The 20,639-nt window shown below is 40.6% G+C and overlaps 1 protein-coding gene across 12 annotated transcripts in view; it reads right to left on the reverse strand.

The window, feature by feature from the left end:
- Positions 1-20,246, reverse strand: part of LOC149310679 (serine/threonine-protein kinase MRCK alpha) — a 283,756-nt gene extending 263,510 nt beyond the window's left edge. For all 12 annotated transcript variants that reach the window (XR_016281698.1, XM_089529524.1, XM_089529522.1 and 9 more), the window contains exon 1: positions 17,941-20,246. Coding sequence is in view for 11 of the 12 variants with exons in the window: in XM_089529524.1 (XP_089385650.1) it covers positions 17,941-18,118 (178 nt within the window). In the remaining variant the exon portion in view is untranslated. The remainder of the gene's footprint in view (positions 1-17,940) is intronic.
- Between the last annotated feature and the right edge of the window lie 393 nt (positions 20,247-20,639).

Here is a 20,639-nt window from a genome sequence, read left to right on the forward strand (position 1 = left end):
AGTTTATCCCATGGCTGCTAGGTTCCTTTCCAATTAGGATCCTTTGTTTTTAAAAAAACAAAAACAAAAAAAGACAGAAGGTACTGTCGCACTTACATCTGGGCTCAAGTTTTACTATGAGCTTTGCTCCAAGATCTGATCACCCAGCCCCCATTTACCACTGTCCAACCAACTGTCTAGGTCACCATGGATTCTGAGTATCACTTAAGGTTATAATCCTAAACCAACTTACTATGAAGTGAACTGTACTGAATTCAGAGCAGCAACATCCTTCCCTTTAACTCAATGAATGTGTAAACTTTACACACAAAAAAGTCTGGGAAGAGAAGGAGGGATCAAAGTCTCCAAGTTTTGTACCTCCCACCCCTTGAACAACTCCCGTACTCCCCTTGGGGTCCTGTCCCACCATTTGAGAACCCCTGGTCTATAGGGATTCTATCTCCCTCACCAGGTGCCATGTCCCACAATATACTGAATATGAATGCATCTACTTAAACATTAGTGTCCAGGACAAAACAGGGATTCTATTGGTGTTCTTCCAACCATGCTGCTCAATAGTCTCCTTTCTAGAGCTGGCTAAGTTGGTCCCAGTGGTGGTGTTGGGGTCACTTCAGCTAGTTGTGCTGAGGGATTACAATACAGTGTGCCCTTGCTTTACACGGGGATACATTCTGGACCCCCACCCCCGCGTAAAGCAAATAGCGTGGATGCTTGAGCCCCATTGAAAATAATTGGGCTCATGCATGTGGTGTATGCCACTGTATTTATGTGGAAATCACTCTGTCAGGAGGAGCTCAGGACTTCATGTCTTCCATGACAACCATGGGTCTGTCCCAAGAAGTATCTGGTGCCACCAATGTCACAGGACACACTTGGGAACTAGTTTTCTGTGCCAGGTGGAGGAACCTTCTACAGTTTTGTTGTCATGTACAGATCACTACCTGGTGTGGTTTAGACTTTCTGGAACCCTGAGGTCTATGGGCATGTAATTAAGATGGTTTGCCACAGGAGGATGGATTCCTGATAGCTCTTGGGGAATTTCCTGTTGTCTCACCAAGTGATCCTACTGAAACTCTGTCTGATCTCTGGAATGGGGATATAGCCAGAACAGTGGACATGATTGCCCCTAAGTGTCCTCTCCCATGGAGTGGAGACAAGTGGGCACCCTAGTTTACTAGGGAGCTGGCAGTGATGAAACAAGAAGGACAGAGACTAGAGCAATGATGGCAGAAGACTCTGAGTGAGTCCAACAGAACATGGACTAGAACTCATTGGAAAGCCTATGCTGTGGTGGTGGGGGAAGCAAATAGATCCTCCTTCATTGCCACCATTACACCTGCACAGTGTCGTCCAGTGGAGTTGTCTTGAGTGCTCTGGTTTTGGGGTTTTTTTTTTGTTTTTTTACATTCTTCCCCACAAGAACAGCATGTAAACCACTTGGCAGCCCACTGTCACCATCCGAAGGGAGAAGTGGGAGATATAAATAAAATTTATTATTATTATTATTATTATTATTATTATCTTCATGGAAGAGAGCCTTCTCTGTGGCTGCTCTCAGGCTATGGAAGACCCTTCCATGGGAAATCCAGTTTGTCTCTTTGCTGTTCTCTTTCTGTCGGCAGGTAAAGACCTTTTTATTCAGGCATACCTTTCCACTGTAAATTAAACAACAATAGTATATGTGTAGTGGTGTGCTTTATTTTATTTTTATTTGTTGTTATAATTGTTTTTAAAATATTTTAGTTGTTTCAATCATGGTTTTGAATATATTGTTATTTAATTCCCTCTTAGCTTTTGTAGAATAAGATTTTAATTTAATCTTGTTTTGAACTTTTAGATGCCACCCTGGAACTCTTCTTATGACAAAGGTGGGGTATAAATCCAATAAATAAACAAACAAACAAATAGCCATTGAGGAACATCAACAATGTAAGATATGCAATGACACTATCCAATTAGGAGAAAATAGCAAAGGCTTGGACCAATTAATGAAAGCCAAGAAAGAAAGTGCAAAGGCAAGTTTACTGTTGAGCGCTAAGATTATTTACATAACTTTAAACTAGAAGATGAAGACATTTAAACATTTCAAGACTGTCCATACCTTGGCTCAGTCATTAATCAGAATTAAGACGCGCTCAAGAAAACATTACGAGACTAGGAAGTTTACCGCACCAGGGATAAAATGTTCCCCGATGTGTTACAACGGGCACAAGCGGGGCCGCGCACGGAGCGTGATGAGAAACCGATGGGGCCCAGAACGCTAGTTTACTGCACAGGGAACGCCACCGCCGCGTGTTCCCATCACATTCCCATCGAGTTCCAGGGGACACCATTTCTGGGAACTGTTTCGAAACAGTTCCCAGAAATGGCGTCCCCTGGAACCTGATGGGAACGCGATGGAAATGCTCGGTGGCGGCGGCATTCCCTGTGTGGTAAACTAGTGTTCTGGGCCCCATCGGGTTCCCATCATGCTCCGTGTGCGGCCCCACTCCTGCCCGTTGTAACGCATCGGGGAATGTTTTATCACCAGTGCGGTAAACTTCTAGGTCTCAGAAGGGAAGCTATCAAGGAACTGGACAAGATCCTGAAGTGTAAGTAAACAGTGGTCCTTGTTATCCACTGGGATTTGGTTCCAGGACCTTCCGTGGATACCAAAATCTGTGGAAGTTCAAGTCCCATGATATACAATGACATTGTAAATGGTGTCCTTTATATAAAATAGCAAAACCAAGGTTTGCTTTTTGGGATATTTTCATGTTGTAGATAGTTGGAATCCATGGATAAAGCATCTGTGGATATGGAGGGCTCACTATATATCACTGAATACTAAAGTTAGGATTGTCCATGCCATTTTATTTCCCAGTTCTATGTATAGTTGTGAAATAAGGACGGTGAAGAAAGCTGATAGGAAGAAAACCAGCTCATTCAAAAGGTGTGTGGTGCAGGAGAAGAGTTCTGTGAATACTGTGGACTGTTCAAAGAACAAATAAATGCATCCCAGAGCAAATCAAACCTGAACTCTTCCTTGAAGCCAGAATGACTAAGCAAAGCTGTTATACTTTGGCCATCTTATGAGAAGATATGACTCACTAGAAAAGACAATAAATCTTGGCAGAGTAGAAGTAGAAAAAGAGGAAAACCACATTCCATATGGATAGCCTCAATCAAAGAGGCCACAACCCTGAGTTTGCAGGGCCAGAGCAGGGCAGTTAATAACAGAGTGACCTGGAGATCTCTCATTCATAGGGTCACCATAAGTCAAAGCCGACTTGATGCCAGTTAACAACAAAAGCAAGTCCATACCACTGAGGTGCTGAATAAACCTGGCTTCTAAAATGGGACCAGGATTTTACCAGCATAAGCAACATATATACCTGAACCTGTTGGTAAACTTGGGTGCTCACAAGAAACACTCCCATATTCAGTTATGAGTTTAATCATATATCTTACATGCAAAGGAACTATTACCATGTAATGTACAAGAAGAACTTCCGGTTAATATATAACAATGAACTCTGTGCCTAAACTATTGATCTGCCAGAATAGGCTTCATTTCAGATTTATTTTAGGTAGTCCTTGCTTTTGCCTTCTGAGGTATAGTGCTTTTATGCAAGAAACACACTCTATTATGCACAAAGGGTGTGGACCATCTCTTTAATGGCACTGTAATTCTTACTAGTGCACCCAGAAGAAGAATAAGAGAACATAGTGCTGGTGGCAAAACAGCTTCAACTACAGTTTTTTGTGAGTTTTTCAGGCTATATGGCTGTATTCTGGAATAATTTATTTCTGATGTTTTGCCTGCATCTGTGGCTGGCATCTTCAGAGAATGGTGGCATGAAGGTGTGTGAAGTACATATACTGTGTGACCCTTGGTTGGGAGGAAGTGATTTACATGTTAGTCTGTGTGTTGGTCTGTTGGTGAATGGCAAGGCTTCAGGGTGGGAGAAGATGCGAGGAGGATTTATGTCTATTTAATTAGTGACCCATTGTCTGCTGAAACCCCCCCTGACCCTGGGTGGTTTTCATTTGCATGGGCTCAGTCTTGATTTTGGTGTTTTTCAGGACTGGCAGCAAAACTTTGTTTACTTTCAGGGGTTCTTCTTTCCTGTTGAAGTTGTCCAAGTGTTTGTGGACTTCAATGGCTTCCCTATGCATTCTGACCTGAGATAAGGCAGGTAGGCAGACAGAGAGAGGCCTTGGCAACACCCATCAGGATGAGTCAAGTGCCAGCCAATGCAAGGCGAGTTAGGCGTGGATAAACAGAGAGGGAGAAAGAGTTGCAGAGTTAGATAGGTACAGAACTCAGAGTTAGAGGTGAGTTTTAGTGTACCTTGAGGGGATGAAGAGCCTTATTGTTGCATACCAGGGCAGGTTATGTAAAACCTGGATTAGTGGACCTAAAAATGAAGAAGAGGTGTTTTTGTTTTTCTACATAAAATGGCCCAAATCTCTACATTTCTCTTGTAGGCTAATGTGAATATATTTTGGTGGTGGATAAAGCATGGTAGGTTGCATGTAGATTTAACTTGGACTTTTCATTAATACCCTAAAGGCCACAGATCTCATCTGATTTAGGAAAGTACGCAGGATCAGTCCTGGGTAGTACTTGGACAGGAGATCACCAAAGAATACCAGATGCCATGATTCAGAGGAACGTAGTGGCAAACCACTTGAGTATTCCTTCCCTAAGAAAACCCTATGAAAGCACACACATACATGTTATCTCTTAATGTTCTTATTAAATAAATGACCCTGCAAAAAATTGTCCTGCAAACAGTAAGAAAGGGGTTAATGTCTTCTAATAGACTTTCAAAACACTTTAGTTCACTAATACTGAATAAAAAAATCCATTCCAAAGCACTAAAAGAAATCGCACTGGAATATCAGCGTCCACATTTAATAAAAGCTGAATAACAAATGAATTGATCAAAATATCAAATTTGTGAACGAACTGCATGTGGCACGATATCTTAATTGTGTTTTTTCTCATTCCGTTCCCAAAAATACATTTAAAATAACTACAATATTGGAAAAATGTTTTTTTTTCATCACAGGCTTGGTAATTAACCAAAATAATTACATCAAGAAGCTTCTCTTGAAATAGAGGTCCACAATTTTGGGTTGTGGTTATGGTTCAGAAAAATTTGTGGAACAAGATTTATTAAAATAACAGGAAAAACCACTTGCAGAAATTAGTCATGGCAACTTTTAGCAGTAACCTTAGTTACAAAGACTAAAGCAAATTACCCCATCTGAATGGAATGCATTTTATGTCTTAAGCTTAACGTTGCAAACAAACAACCACAAACAAAAGTCCTAAAGTTAACAAGGTAGCATATAACTGAATAATACAGTCACATTTTAATAGTTTATTCAAGTTTAGAAGTATTTCCAATCACATCAATAAAATAACTGTGAAACAGTAATAAATGAACAGTCTAGTTCTTGAGCCAAATAAATAAATAAATGATTTAACAATATTACTAAAACACTCATTTTAATATCTTTGATATCTTTCAAAATATGGCAATTATATATTATAATATTATATATGGCATATTATATATTATATATGGCAATTATATTTTATATTATAATATATAATTATAACAATTATATATTAGTTATATCTTAAAGTATCTGTCCCGAGCCATTGTATGTTCTAGGACAAGAAGATACAGCTAAGGTTAACACAACAGAACTCCTAAGACAGTATAAAATTCAGATAATTTTCTATTTATTAATATAGTGAAACAAATCTAAAGATACAGTGGTTAACTGTGGTGTGCTTAGCAGCTGAAGAACGCCAATGATAACATTTTGGTAAGCTAGTATGTTATACCTCCATAGATCTTCTCATTGCTTAACAGCTGAAACTCTATACTGGCACTGCTTCAAGAAGTGACTGGCACTCTCACAGCTGACAGCTCTAGTAATCTATCAAGCATCTACAGTTAGCCATACCACAAAGGTAGAGTTCACTGTCCACTCACAAATCCTTCGGTGCTTACAATAGGGGAGAAGTACAAATAAAACCTGCTGGATCAGAAAACAAGTTGCTGTGGCAATTTATAATCTAATAATTTATTATGGCATAAACTTTCTTGGACTAGCAGCCACACCGATTTTGTTCCAACAGACTACACCACCACTCCAGAAACTATATTAGAGAAAATCTATTAATTATATGCCTGATTCACAACACTAAAAGCCAAAACACGCTGCAGAAATAATGCAGTTTGAAACCGCTTTAACTGTCCTGGCTCAATACTAGGGAATTATGAGAATTTTGGTTTATTGTGGCCTCAGAGCTCTCTGACAGAGAAGGCTACATGACTCACAGAAACTATAGTTCCCAGAATTCCCTAGCATTGAGCTACAGCAGTTAAAGTGGTCTCAAACTGGATTATTTTTACAATGTGTTTTGAACCTAAGTCGAATAAAAAGTAGTTTTAGGACAAAAAGCCCCTTCCCAGCACAATTTTTCTTTTCTTTTTTTCCAGAAAGATTTTTTTATTATTTACTTACTAGATACATATTCTAAACTTCTCCCACAAAATGGATCTTGAAAATGAATATAACAAGTTCAAATCAAAAACATAAAACAGATTAAGCAACTTTAAAAGCATTTAAAAACAAAGAAGGAGGAGGAACACCCACTCACCTGGATTAAAATCCCTCATCAAGGCAATGCAGTTAAATTGCCAAAAGCCAGCCTATGGGCTGAAACATACCAGCAAGTATGGCCACCCCTTTTGAAGACAGACTGGGGTCGTGGCAAACACACACCATGGCCCCAATCTGCCTTGAAACTGGCTCAAATAGGAGTAGAAACACCGTGCTGCTGGAGCATCTTGAAGCCGTCCACATCTGGGCAGCCATCTACCTTCCAGGCATCATTGGATTGAGCCGCATGTAAATGCTGCGCTCCAATGATGCCCCGAAGGGGGCTTCTTCAGCCGTCTGTTTCAGCCCTTTGGCATCCTTTACCTCTTGGCAGAATGACAGCAGGGGTAAGGCCAACCTAGCTTCTCTTGGAAGGGAGTTCCACAGCTCTGGAGAAATCCTTCCCATGCTGCCATAAACCCTAAACCCGAAGGTAGAAGGACTGAGAAAACGTTCCCCCAACCCAAGCAAAAGATCTCAAAGTCCAAGCAGGACAATGAAAGCCTTGGAGTAGCCTGGACTCAAGTCCTGTTTTTCATATCCTTTTCTTTGTATCGTATGAACGTGTGTGTGTGTGTGTGTGTGTGTGTGTACACAATAGCAATAGCATATGCATTTCTATACTGCTTATCAGTGAACTCAGTACACTCTAAGTGGTTTACAATCTGTCAGCTAATTGCTCCCAACAAGCTGGGTACTCATTTTACCAATCTGGAAGGCTGAGTCAACCTGAAGCCCTCTAGGATCAAACAACCTTGTGGCTGAAGTACTGGAATTTAACCACTGCACCACCTGGGTTCCCAATAGCCTGTGTGCCCAGGGATGTTCAGAAATGACCAACAAAGCAGCAAATTGCAATGCACCATAAGGTATATTTATTCTATTTTGAGTTGTCTGCTACATCAGACTTACAGATAAGTGAAAAAATGTATTTCTCCCCAAAATTTTAACTGGATGCCAACATACATTTATTTGTGTACATCACAGAACACATGGACTACTGTATTCAATAAGTGATCAAGAATGAACTATTACATGATATAGTGAACAACACACCACAAGGTCAGCAGAGCAGAACACAGGGCAGTTCCTTAAGTGAACTGCAGGCTAAACCTTATGTTGGCAGAGCCATGCATGAGTAATAGCAAGTTGTGTATTGTAACTGTAAAATTAGAAACTCAAAAGAGAAGATTATGGGTGGTGATGGATCCATAAAAGGTAGCAGAAACACTCCTCTGTTTGGGGTTGCAGCATATGTTTTATACAATGAGTCCTAGTGAGAAAAAAATACTGTACTACCTGGTTCCTGATGAACTGCTGAGGAACTGATCAACGTCAAATTTGGAAATCTGGCAAATTTTGCAATCTGGCAGATGCCCAGTCTGCTGCAGCCTTACAGAAACAGTACTGTTACTTAGCTACAGAAGAAGGAAGGAAGGGACAGCAAATAGCAAAGTAGCTCAACTGCAGCAAGAACAAATATCTCCGGAGAAGTAATGAGAATTGCAGTCAGTAAATGACTTGCTCTTTATTGGGCCAAAGAAACAGGAATAAATTATACTGAAAAAGGATGATTTCTGGTCCCTTAATATATATTTTTTAAATACTTCTGCCTCAAAGCCTACAAATGTTGGGATTTGTATACTTTATAGCACTCAGCCTCCTTGTTTATAGTCCAAAATTACTTTATTTATAGTATGATATTTTAGCATGTTTTCAGGGTTGAGTTGCAAATGGTGGAACAATTTGCCAGTGTACTAGATGAAATTCAGAAATTTTAACTGTTCTGACATTATTAATTTATGTGTGCATTTTATCTCACAATAATGTAGATACCTTTTTCTTTCGGCCCCCAAATCTTAGCTTTCATGGTTTTCAAGGAAGGCTATATTATGTCATATATATATATGGAAACATTATTTTCCTTTATTAAATAAAATAAAAAACAGGAATTCACTTAAAAGCTAATTCGTGTATCTTGTAAACAAATACTGGATTAATATATAGGTTTGACAAATGCTTGAGCCCTAACTAACTCATTCATTTAAAAAAACCCTAATATTCTACTTTTATTTCTTCTAAACCCAACCTACAATCATCTCACTAAGGAAAAAAAAGAGGAATTCCTAAAATTCTTGTAGATGAAGCCTTAAATATGTGTGCCTTGTTCCTATTACTCACTATAGAGAACTAGATTCTACTCCAGATCCTAGAGCCAAGCTACATCTTATGTTAACTATACTCTTTTTTAAAAAAGAAACATGTTTAACATGGATAGTTTTAATCTGAAGATCAGCTTCATATGTTGATTTTACAATGAGAATCTCCTTTCAACAGCTTTTTAGCCCTAAATCTGATGTTTGCAGTAAACCTTCTATATAGCAGCCAGAGGGCATTTCAAGAAAAGAACAAGCATGAGACTGTGAGAAGCAGCCAGCTAAAGCACACATTCTTAAAAGCATATTTAACATAACATGTTGTTTGAGCTGTTATGGGTCTCCAGACAAGAACATACCAAATCTAACATCCTCCATCTGAAAGATTATACAGTACACCACAGTAGGTAAAAGGGTAAAATATTATTTCTTAACACCTATTATTGTTTATTTCATTTTTAAAAAATATTAATTCCTCCAATAATAACTTTAGTGAATTTTGATGAGATCCTACTACCAAACCTGACCCAATTAAAACCAAGGCCTTTACTACTACTACTACTACTACTACTAATAATAATAATAATAATACAGATGTTTTTATATCCCACTCAATCACATGGAATTCAGGTGGGTTACAACAATAGAGTACAATATAACACAACACAATTCTAACAATGTCAAAAGAATACATTACAAATAAATAAAGGTCATAATTAATCCCTTCTCTCCCCAGCGCAACTCCACTCAACTATTAAAAAAATTAAAACAAAATACAAACATATCATAATATCAAAATAAAAGTTCCGGATCCGTATGCTGAAGCCCCATAGGAAGTAATGGGACTCGCTCCTATGGCGCATGGTGGTGCAGTGGTGCAGCAGCGTGCACGTGCCATAGACGCACGCCCCATTACTTCTTCCGGGAGCATGACGGGCTCTTCCAGCGCAGCTTTCAGCATATTCTGAAAGCCATGTATAGCGCGCCCACATAAAACACAGGCACGCTGTACTATGTTTTGGTTTCTTAAGCCACCCTACAATTATATACTCAACTATAAGTCAACCTCATGCATAATTCAAGGGCAGGTTTGGGGGCCAAAATTTTGGATTTTGATACGAATGTGCATGAGTCAAGGGTAAAACGTAGGGGAATGTAACAAAGGATGAAGTAAAGAAAAGTGATGCCAAAGAACCTGCAAAATTCTGTCAGGCATAACTATTTGTGTTCATCCTAAAGCAGTGGTTCTCAACCTTTGGTCCTCTAGATTTTTGAGACATCAACTCCCAGAATTCCTGAACAATGAGCATCCTGACTGGGACTTGTGGGAATTGAAGTCCAATCTGGAGGTGCAAAGGTTGAGAACCACTGTCCTAAAGGCTACATGGATGAGAGAGTAAAGTTGGTCAGTGCTTCTTTTAGGTGCTCCAAAGAGGAATTAAGCTTTCACCAGAGGATGGTTCCTTTTTTCATAAAAGTTACAATACTTACTTTGACCTGTGGATAAATCAACTCAGTTTTTTTAGTCAATTTTTTGACTAAACGTTTGAGACTTATGCACAAGTAGATGCACTATATTATGCAAATACTAACCATAAACATAGATGTCAAATCCCTACAAAAAGCTGAGTTTAAATAGCAACAGAATGGAAATGTCCAGGTGTATGTTTGTTTTTAATACTGAAGGAAACTACATGACCAAATTATTGATTCAGGTGAGCTACTGAATCATTGACAACGTAACAGTAGCATAATATTTTAATGCCAATATACTTTTATTCCTTTGCTTCCAGGTGTATAAAAGTCAATATAATTGCTAATAATGCTAGCTACTGTGATAACTGTCTACATATACACCACATACTGTACTGACAAAAGTGCTGTAGCACAGTGGCTCTCAAACTGTGGTGTGGAAACCCAAGGGGGGTGGAAGGCTTGGAGGCCCTGATCCCTCCTCTTCCAAAACCTTTTTATATGTAAAATATATACACGAATCGAGTTAAATATTGGACTTATTTAAATAAAACTGTTCTAATTTGAATGACGTTTTTCCCTATAAAGTGTTAGAATATGAATATCCATGATTATATGTGAATGAAAATATGCACACTAAATAAACAAAATATTTTCATTCATATACTACACCAAGTGGGAGGGGCACAACATCTGTGTGTAGATGTAAAAAGGGGTCCCAAGGGTAAACTATTTTAGTACCACTGCTGTTGCAGATGTTTTAAATAGAATCTCATATGTGTGTCACAATTCATTCTCTACATCTTTACTGCAACACTGTTCTCTTCAAAAATTTCTAGTAACTCCGATTGATTAATCTAAGATTCAAGGCAAAGACCTCCAGTTCAATGACCTGGATGACAGAATTGGGAGCATACTTATCAAATTTGCAGATGACACCAAATTAGGGGGAATAGCGAATACCCCAGAGGACAGGATCAAGATTCAAAATGACCTGAATAGACTAGAAAGCTGGGCCAAAGCTAACAAAATGAAATTCAACACAGAGAAATGTAAGGTATTGCACTTAGGGAGGAAAAATAAAATGCACAGATATAGGATGGGTGACACCTGGCTGAATGAAACTACGTGTGAAAGGGATCTAGGAGTCCAAGTAGACCACAAGTTGAACATGAGTGAACAGTGTGATGCGGCAGCTAAAAAAGCCAATGCTATTTTAGGCTGCATCAATAGAAGTATAGTGTCTAGATCAAGGGAAGTAATAGTGCCACTGTATTCCGCTCTGGTCAGGCCCCACCTAGAATATTGTGTCCAGTTCTGGGCACCACAATTCAGAAAGGACATTGAGAAACTGGAGCGTGTCCAAAGGAGGGCGACAAAAATGGTGAAGGGTCTGGAAACCATGCCCTATGAGGAACGACTTAGGGATCTGGGGATGTTTAGCCTGGAGAAAAGAAGGTTAAGAGGTGATATGATAGCCCTGTTTAAATATTTGAAAGGATGTCATATTGAAGAGGGAGCAAGCTTGTTTTCTGCTGCTCCAGAGAACAGGACCCGGAACAATGGATGCAAGCTACAGGAAAAGAGATTCCACCTGAACATTAGGAGGAACTTCCTGACAGTAAGGGCTGTTCGACAGTGGAATGCACTCCCTCGGAGGGTGATAGAGTCTCCTTCCTTGGAGGTCTTTAAACAGAGGCTGGATGGCCATCTGTCAGGGATGCTTTGAATTGGATTTCCTGCATGGCAGGGGGTTGGACTGGATGGCCCTAGTGGTCTCTTCCAACTCTACGATTCTATGATTCGATGAGTTCTATAGTACGAGACATGGTTAGTGTTGGAACTGAAATGGTAAATATGGTAAATATGAAAATCCTTGGTTGCTTTGGTAAAATCACTTGTTTTCAGCCTTGGCCTGATTCCCTAACAAAGGATATTGCTATTTTAATCCATAAGAATGTAAAGTTGGAAATAGTTTAATTGCATGATATAGGACAATATAACACTGAACTACCATAGCAGAGTGACTAGGATACTAAACTAGGAAGACCCATCAGCTCTCACCTTTGCCAGAGCTTATAAAAGTATTTTAGACTATAAGGTCCAGAAGCCCCAAGCTCTGATCTTTACCATGGCTAGACCAAATGTAGTTTAGCAGCATGCCACTTCATCCTAGCCTAAGGTCCCATTTGCAAATAGGGATATCAGCCAACATTATATGATCATAATGTTACATATATAGTGTAAAGAATATAATGCAGTGCCAAATATTATAATTTCAAAAATATACTGAAAGCCTTTCCTTTTGATTTTAATGTGATTAGCAAACTAAAGTAGGGTAAGCTCTACAGCCTTAAATTACTTTCTATATTTTTAAAGTTTTATTTGCTCTCTGCAGCTCCTATTCTAGCTCTAGAGATAATACTCACATGCTCCTTTGATAAAAATATATTTATTGTTTTAAAATGTTAACATATTTTCAACATTTTTTCACTGCTCTGGCCTTTCGTCTAATCCTCTGCATCCTGTCCTGCATTACCTCCTCCAGAGTCACCAGTATTACCAACAACGAATACTGTTGTCCAGAAGGAGAACAACAAGCTTTGCATTCTCAAATCTTTCCAGCTGGCAGGCTCCAGTTGCTACAAGAAAAAGCTCTCATTCTGACACTTAAGTATAACTAGCAGTACAGGCTATCATGTAAACATGAAGTACACTCAAATAAATACAGTGGCTCAGTACTGACACTGCCATATATTTCCAGGATTTATAAAACTGATTGGTCCTCAGGGACTGTAAGAGAACGAATTACCATAAATGGAGCATCTTCATTCACTTCATTCAGACTATTTTTAAAAGGTTTGTACATTATATTTTCTATAATTAAACACAAACAGAGAAGTAGATGTAAAGGAAAAGATAAAACGAAGCCATGTTAATCTGAAAATAATGTATTACTTCTGCTTTTATTTTCAGACATTGTTTTTGTTTTTGTGTGCCTTCAAGTCATTTCTGACTTATGGCGACCCTAAGGCCATAATTAAAGATTAGAAAGATTGAGTAACTGTATCAGTACAGATTTATGATCCTTACTACCAAATTATCTTATTACAACTCCATTATGTAGCTCAAATATTACACATGAAATTTACATTGTGCTAGGGTCTAACACAATTAACATCTGGACATCTTTAACAACAACAACTTTAACTAAAACTATCCCTGTATTTTCTTAAATAAAAAAAAATCCTATAAATATCACCAATAATTCTTGCATGCATTTGAAAAGATGGTCAACTGATTGCAAATGTTGATGATTCTCAACAGTAAAATGCTTTAAAACGACAAAACTAAAACTATAAAAATGACTGACTAGTTAAGAGAAATTAAAGGGAAAAAAGTAAATTACAAACTGGAAAAATAATGAACACGAAGAGAAAATTATTTCATTATGCTTCAATCTTCTCATCAACAAAAAGGGTCTTATATGCTACCATCCATATTAACATCCCCAAAGACTTTACAGCATTTTCAAGACAAAATTCATCAGCTCTAGAAAATAATATGGCAAAGATGATGTAGTGGAGAAAGAGGTAAGACTAGAGGGCCACTACACTACCTCAACTGAGACCACTTTGTCTTCTACCCCATCAGCGGCCAGCTATCATTAGCCATTCCATCAAGCTATAGCACAGTAAAAGATATGAGGCATTCCTGCTTCCACTGATTGGTTCTGCTGAGAGAGAACTGTGCTAAATCTCCATCCAAGTGCAGGTTAAATATCCCTTATGTGGGTTTCTGAAATCCAAAATACAGTTGGTCCTCCTTATACGCGGATTTGCCATGCGCGGATTTAAGCATACGCGCATGGCAAATCCAGGGATTTTGTCCCCAATGGCGGCACGCGTGCACGCGCGCCGCCATTGGGGACAACTTCCCTCCCTCCCCTCTCCTCTCACAACTCTTTCCTTCCCTCCCTCCCTCCCTCCTTACTTACCTTTTCTCCCTGGTGCCGCGTCGCTGCTGCTGCCGCTGCCGCCGCCTCATCCGGAGCCGGGGGGAAGGCCGGGTGGGGGTTTTGGAGGCCAAGAAGCCTCCAGCCTGCCACCCGGCCCTTCTGCGGCGGCGGCGGCAGTGGCAGCAGAGCACCAGCGCCAGAGACCTCTTCGGCACCCACTCCGCCGCCGCCGCCGCCAGCACCTCTGTGCAAGGGCCAGGTGGTGGGCTGGAGGCCTCTTGGTCTCCAGTCCGCCACTCGGCCCCTGCATCGAGGTGCAGACGTCGGCGTCGGCGGAGAGGGGGCCGAAGAGGCCCCAGGCGCTCGGCCTCCTCCTCCTCTCCGCGGTGCCGCCACGGCTGAGAGGAGGCCTCTCTGGCGCTGGTCCTCCAGCACCAGAGGCCTTCCCTCCGCGGCTACAGCCAGTAGAAAGGCCGGGTGCTGTTCCTGGAGGCCTCGATGCAGGGGCCGAGTGGCGGACTAGAGACCAAGAGGCCTCCAGCCCACCACCCGGCCCTTGCACAGAGGTGCTGGCAGCGGCAGCGGTGGAGTGGGGGCTGAAGAGGCCTCTGGCGCTGGTGCTCTGCTGCCACTGCCGCCGCCGCCGCAGAAGGGACTTGAGCATACGCGGATTTTGGTATACGCGGGGGGGTCCGGAACGGATCCCCCGCGTATACCAAGGACGCACTGTACTCCAAGACCAAAGCTGTCCACATAGTTGGCTGAGAAAGTGACACCTTTGGTGTTTCATGCACAAAATTATTATAAATATTATGTATAAAATTACATTCAGTATAAAGTATAGACAAAACATAAATAATTTTTCATATTGAGATTTGTATTCATTATGTATATGCAAAGATTCCAAAATCCAAAATACTTCTAGTCCCAAGCCTTTCACATAAGGGAAACTCAGCCTGTAGGTCATTATAAGAAAGTTGTCACTTTAAAAACTAAAAACCTTGCCTCAGGCTGATCCCCTCCCTGTTGGGACTATAACTCCCTTCATTCCTAACCAACACACCACCCCCTGAACAACACTTCTGAAGGGCATCAGCGTAGAAAAGTGGGACCCTCCTATTATTAAAAATGTTTTTAGACTACAAACAGGGATCATTTCAATTATTATTGATAGTATAGTGGTTTGAACATTGGATAATGGCTCTGGAGACCATGGTTCAAATCTCTGCTCAGCCATGAAACTGCACTGAGTGATCTTGGGCAAATCACACTCTCTCAGCCTCAGAGGAAGGCAATGTCAAATTACCTCTGAAGAATTCAAAGATATAGCCGTGTCAGTCTGTGGAATCAGTATGTAGAGAGATCTTGTACCACCTTTGAGACTAACTGAAAGAAAGAAGTTGGCAGCATGAGCTTTCGTAGACTTAAGTCTACTTCTTCAGATGCTTCCTCTGCACAAATCTTGCCAATAAAGCATTGTGACAGGTTCACCTTCTGTTTGCCCTAAGTCAGAAACCAGGCACAAAAACAACAACCTGGGAGCCTTTTCATCTAAAGAGAGGAGCAACACTTTTTAAAGAAATAAACAGCCAGTCTCCTAAATAATAATCATGCCAAGATCATTTGAACGACTTCATGATGATGTCACTATAATATTAAATATATGGATGGGCTATTACAACCCTTACAAGCTTTCTGCAAAGCTATTAAGTTAATTAATTTTAATGTTAAGCTAAATAACATGACAGTTCCGAGTGTTTTCACAGAGAACTCCTGTTCACATTAATTGTAACTTTAAGGTAAAGAAAATGACAATTAAGAGAGTCCACAGAAAATTCTTATTTTCACAGATTCAAAGCAGAACTACTGACTACTGGAAATCATGGGAGAAAGCCTGTAGCCCTTGATTCTAGCCAGCAGATATTTTGTAGGTCCTACAAAATTTGTAGTATCCCACAATTTAACTTCACATACCCTTTCTTACATCTTTTGTCTATAATGAATTTGGTATCAGGAAAAAAACCAATACTTTCTTCCTAGAAATGAAAATGTGGAAGAATACATGAAATTTAAAAACTACATAACTGCACATGTACAAATGTATTAGCATCTTTTCAACAAAGTATTTCATCTCTTAGCACCGTCCAGTATAGGTTCTTTATAAGCATACTAAAATCAAACAACAACTGTGGGTACCTTGAAATGCTTTTACTTGTCAAAGAACTATGCCAGAGAAGATAAAACTGTCACATTTACTGTGACAGGTCCTTAATATCATGCTATACTGATTTGTTTATCACAGATCCAAAACCCACTGCAGAAATAATCCAGTTTGAGACTGCTTTAACTGCCCTGGCTCCATGCTAGGGAATCCTGGGAACTGTAGTCTTGTGAGACATTTAGGCTTCTCTGTCAGAGAGCTCTGGTGCCACAATAAACTACAATTCCCAGGATTCCCTAGCACTGAGCCAGGGCAGTTAAAGCAGTCTCAGATTGGATTACTTCTGCAGTGTGTTTTGGACCCTAGTTCACTACTTCACTCATCTGTTCACTGAAAACTGTTCAGTGTCATTTGTTGTAAGCTATGTTTTCAATGCTGGGAGAGGGATTCACATCAGAAGTTGTTTAATTCCATCCCAGATATCCAATCAACAGTCACAATCTTATTTTCTTTTAAGAGTCATATGTTCAGGAATATAACTTACTATCAAGCTGCACACCAAACAGTGCCATAACTGATGCAGAGATGACTAAGTATCTAAGAAACACAGACGTTCCCCTCCGAAAATCTTGTGCTAAAAAACCAGCAGCACTCAGTGGGAACTCAGTCTGCCCTGCAATCGGTTTCTTCTGACTGCAGAACCAAAAATAATGGATTTCTTTCAACAAGATTATTATAAATATCCTAGCCAACCATTGCATCTATCCAGTTCTATGTCATACAGTTAAAAAAAAGATTTTAAAAAGGCTGTAGTCTGCTTGTGGAATTTTGCCAAACATCTTTTAAACATAATGTTTATCTACAGTATCACTTTGACACTTAAAGGTCACACAATAACTGTTTTCATGTGACTTCATCTCCTGCGCTTCTAAGCACTGTAAAGAAGGAAATAATGTCACAATGCCAATACTGTTCAGTCACCAACTCTCACTTGATCCTCTTTTAAAAAAAATCTCTTAAGTATTTCAGCACAGTTTCAAGAGTGTGAAGATTCAAATATGCCTGTTTATATTTGAGATAGGCCAAAAATAGCTTAGGCTAGACCTCACCCTGTTTCCCCCCACTATTCCTATATTTAGATATGTCAAATGTTCCAGGTAAATACCATATAATTTTACTCTTTTTCTTTCGTCCATTGCACAGCATGCATATAAAAGAGAAGGAGAAAGAGGCAGACCAAATGAAACGTTGCCTTCATCCTTTCTATAGATATGCTCTTTAAATGTTGGGCCTTAAAAAACCATGGATACTGACAGCAACAAAACCAATGACTTATTACTGCCTGGAAAAAACACATCTGGAATCTTGATATAAAACTATGGTTACTTACCAATTTAAAAATTATAAAATACAGACCTCAATGACAACGAAATTATAACCATATGTCAGTTAAGTATAAATCACGCGAAACGTCAGAAAATGAACCGGATAGAGCAATTGTGAAGTGTATATGGTTGACTTACCCCATTCTAGATATTCCATAATATTCTTTTCTCTCCTCAAAGGCGAGTTATTACATTCATCGTAAAGGCAGATCAGTATATCCAGCAAGGTTTCCACACTAAAGCATTGTCCATTTGTCTGAGTTGGTCCATCCAAAATAAACTGCTCCAACTGTCTCAAGCGCACTTCTCCAGACATGGTTGCTTCAGTTTTTAACAGGCCTCCTCTCTCAATTATTACGGTTAGTTAGATTTCCAAAGCCTAACGCATGAGAACAAGGACAGTTCCTAAAAAAGTCAGTGCTCCGACGATGGTCCTGAAAGTACAATCCATCCCAGAATTCCCATTCTGAGAACTATATCTTGGTCAGTTCTTCCACAGCCATGTACAATATATACACAATATTAAAAGGAGAAAATAATAATAATAAGCCTAAAATCTCTTTTTAATACATTTGAAAGAAGATATATACTTTATACATTTAAATAATAATAATAATAATAATTAAAAAATTCAATCCAAGACTGAATCCACTCTTCCCTCCTATATATATATATAGATAGATATAGATAAGATAGATTTTTTAATGGTCTCCTCCTTCATTCGAAATTCAGAACATGCAACATAATCCTGAAATGAATCCTACTGCACCGTGAAAGTGTAAAATCACCCCCCAATTTAGTCTGCATCAGCAATCCAAGGAATGAGCAGCAGACAGATCCTCGAAGCTGGGAGGGCAAGGAAGGAAAGCTATAGGATTTGGGAGGTCTAGTGCTGGAGAATATCCTCCTCCGCCACCTCCACCATCTTCACCTCCACCATCTTCGCCGCCTCCGCCTCCCCAGCCTCCTCCTCTCCCACCCCTTGCAAAATGCATCAGTGGCAATTCCTCCCAGAAGGGGGTGGGAGGGGAGAAGTATATATTTGGGGGACAGGGGTAAGAAGAAAAGAAAAAAACACCACAAGGGGTCTTCCTTTGGGGTTGTCTTCCTGGGGAAGAAGAAGAAAAAACAGATCCTTTCTGTTCTCAAGAAATCTTCTTTCAAGGCTCTTCAGCCAGCCAGGAAAACACCACACAGTCCCAAAGCCTTCATTTCCTTACAAACCCCTCCCTGATATTGGGAGTTGAGGGGCAAATGGTAAGGAAAAGGGGGAGAGAAATAATAATAATAATAACCCTCCCTAATATTGGGAGTAGAGAGGTAAGTGATAAGGAGGAGGGGGAAAGAAATAAAGATAATAATAATAATAACTCTCCCTAATGTTGGGAGTCGAGGGGTAAAAGGTAAGGATGGTGGGGTAAGTAAGAATAATTATAATAACCTTCCCTAATATTGGGAGTAGAGAGGTATGTGGTAAGGGGGAGAAGGAAGAAGGAAATAGTAATGACCCCTAATATTGGGAGTAGAAGGGTAGCTGGTTAAGGAGGAGGGGGAAAGAAAGAATAATAACAACAATCCTAGTCTTGGGAGTCAAGGGGTAGGTGGTTAAGGGCTAAGGGGAAAGAAATACAATTAATAATAATACCCCCCCCCCAATATTGGGAGTAGAGAGGAAGGCGGTAGGATGAGAAGGAAATAAGTAAGAATAATAATTATAACAAACCCTGCCTAATATTGGGAGCAGAGAGGCAAATGGTAAAGATGAGGGGGAAAGAAATAAAAATAATAATACAAAATAACCCCCCTAGTATTGAGGGTAGAGGGGTCGGCTGTTAAGGATGAGGGGGAAAGTAGTAGTAGTAGTAGTAGTAATAATAACAATACCCCCCTCCCCTTCTCTCTTTTTCGTGTATAAATCAACACGCCCTGCTAAAGGAGAAGGAGAAAGAGGAGGCTGGGCTAATAATAATCCTAGCAAATCCTCTCCATCATGTCGGTGCCTGGTCTGGCGGAGAAGAGGAGGCAGGCAAGGCAAGGCAAGGCAAGGCAAGGCAAGGAGGGTGGCTGAGGTTGTCACGACATTATTATGGGCTCCTTCTTCATCTTCTTGCTGCTGTTTTCCTCCTCCCAGCAGCCGTCCTTCAGAAGATGCTGATCATGGTGCTGCTGCTGTTTCCCAAAGAAGAAGATGCTCCCTTTGGCTTCAGTCAGTGCTGCCCTCCCCCATCCTCCTCCTCCTCCTCCTCCTGCTGCTGCTGCTGGGTGCTGCTCAGGGCATCTTCCTCTTCTTCTTCTGGGGGGCAAAACAGGGCGACGAAGCTGGAGTATCCCTTGCCTCCGTGTCCTTCTTGCTGTCCTCTTCCTCCCACGCTCCTCTACTCCTCACATTATCATCCTCCTCACCCACCCACAGGCTCCTATCACTGCTGCTGCTGCTGCTGCTGCTGCTGCTGCTGCTGGCGTCTCAGGATCCAACATGGCGGACGCTCCCCTCCCTCCCTCCTTCCTTTTCCAGCCACTGAGCGAGCAAAGCTGCAGAGGCACAGAGAGAGGGAGAGAGCGGCTGGAAAGCTGTGGGGAACGAGAGAGAGGAGGGAGCGGAGAGCTATAGGACGCGGCGGGGATGCTTTCCCTGTTCTTGCAGCAGGGGATGCAGGGATACTGGAGGACTGGGGGGAGCGGGAGGGAGCGGAGCGGAAACGCCCTGCGGGCTCCTGCTGCTCCTGCGCCTGCTGCTGTAGGACCAGGTTGCTAGGCAGTCTAGTTGGGAGCTCCTGTGCTGCTCCAAGTTTACCTCACAAGCACAAACACAAACACACACTGTTCCCCCGCATAGA

This window comes from Sceloporus occidentalis, unplaced genomic scaffold (assembly GCF_023333645.1).
Source record: "Sceloporus occidentalis isolate IW3139 unplaced genomic scaffold, rSceOcc1.0.p SCAF_6, whole genome shotgun sequence".
Classification (NCBI taxonomy): Eukaryota; Metazoa; Chordata; class Lepidosauria; order Squamata; family Phrynosomatidae; genus Sceloporus; species Sceloporus occidentalis.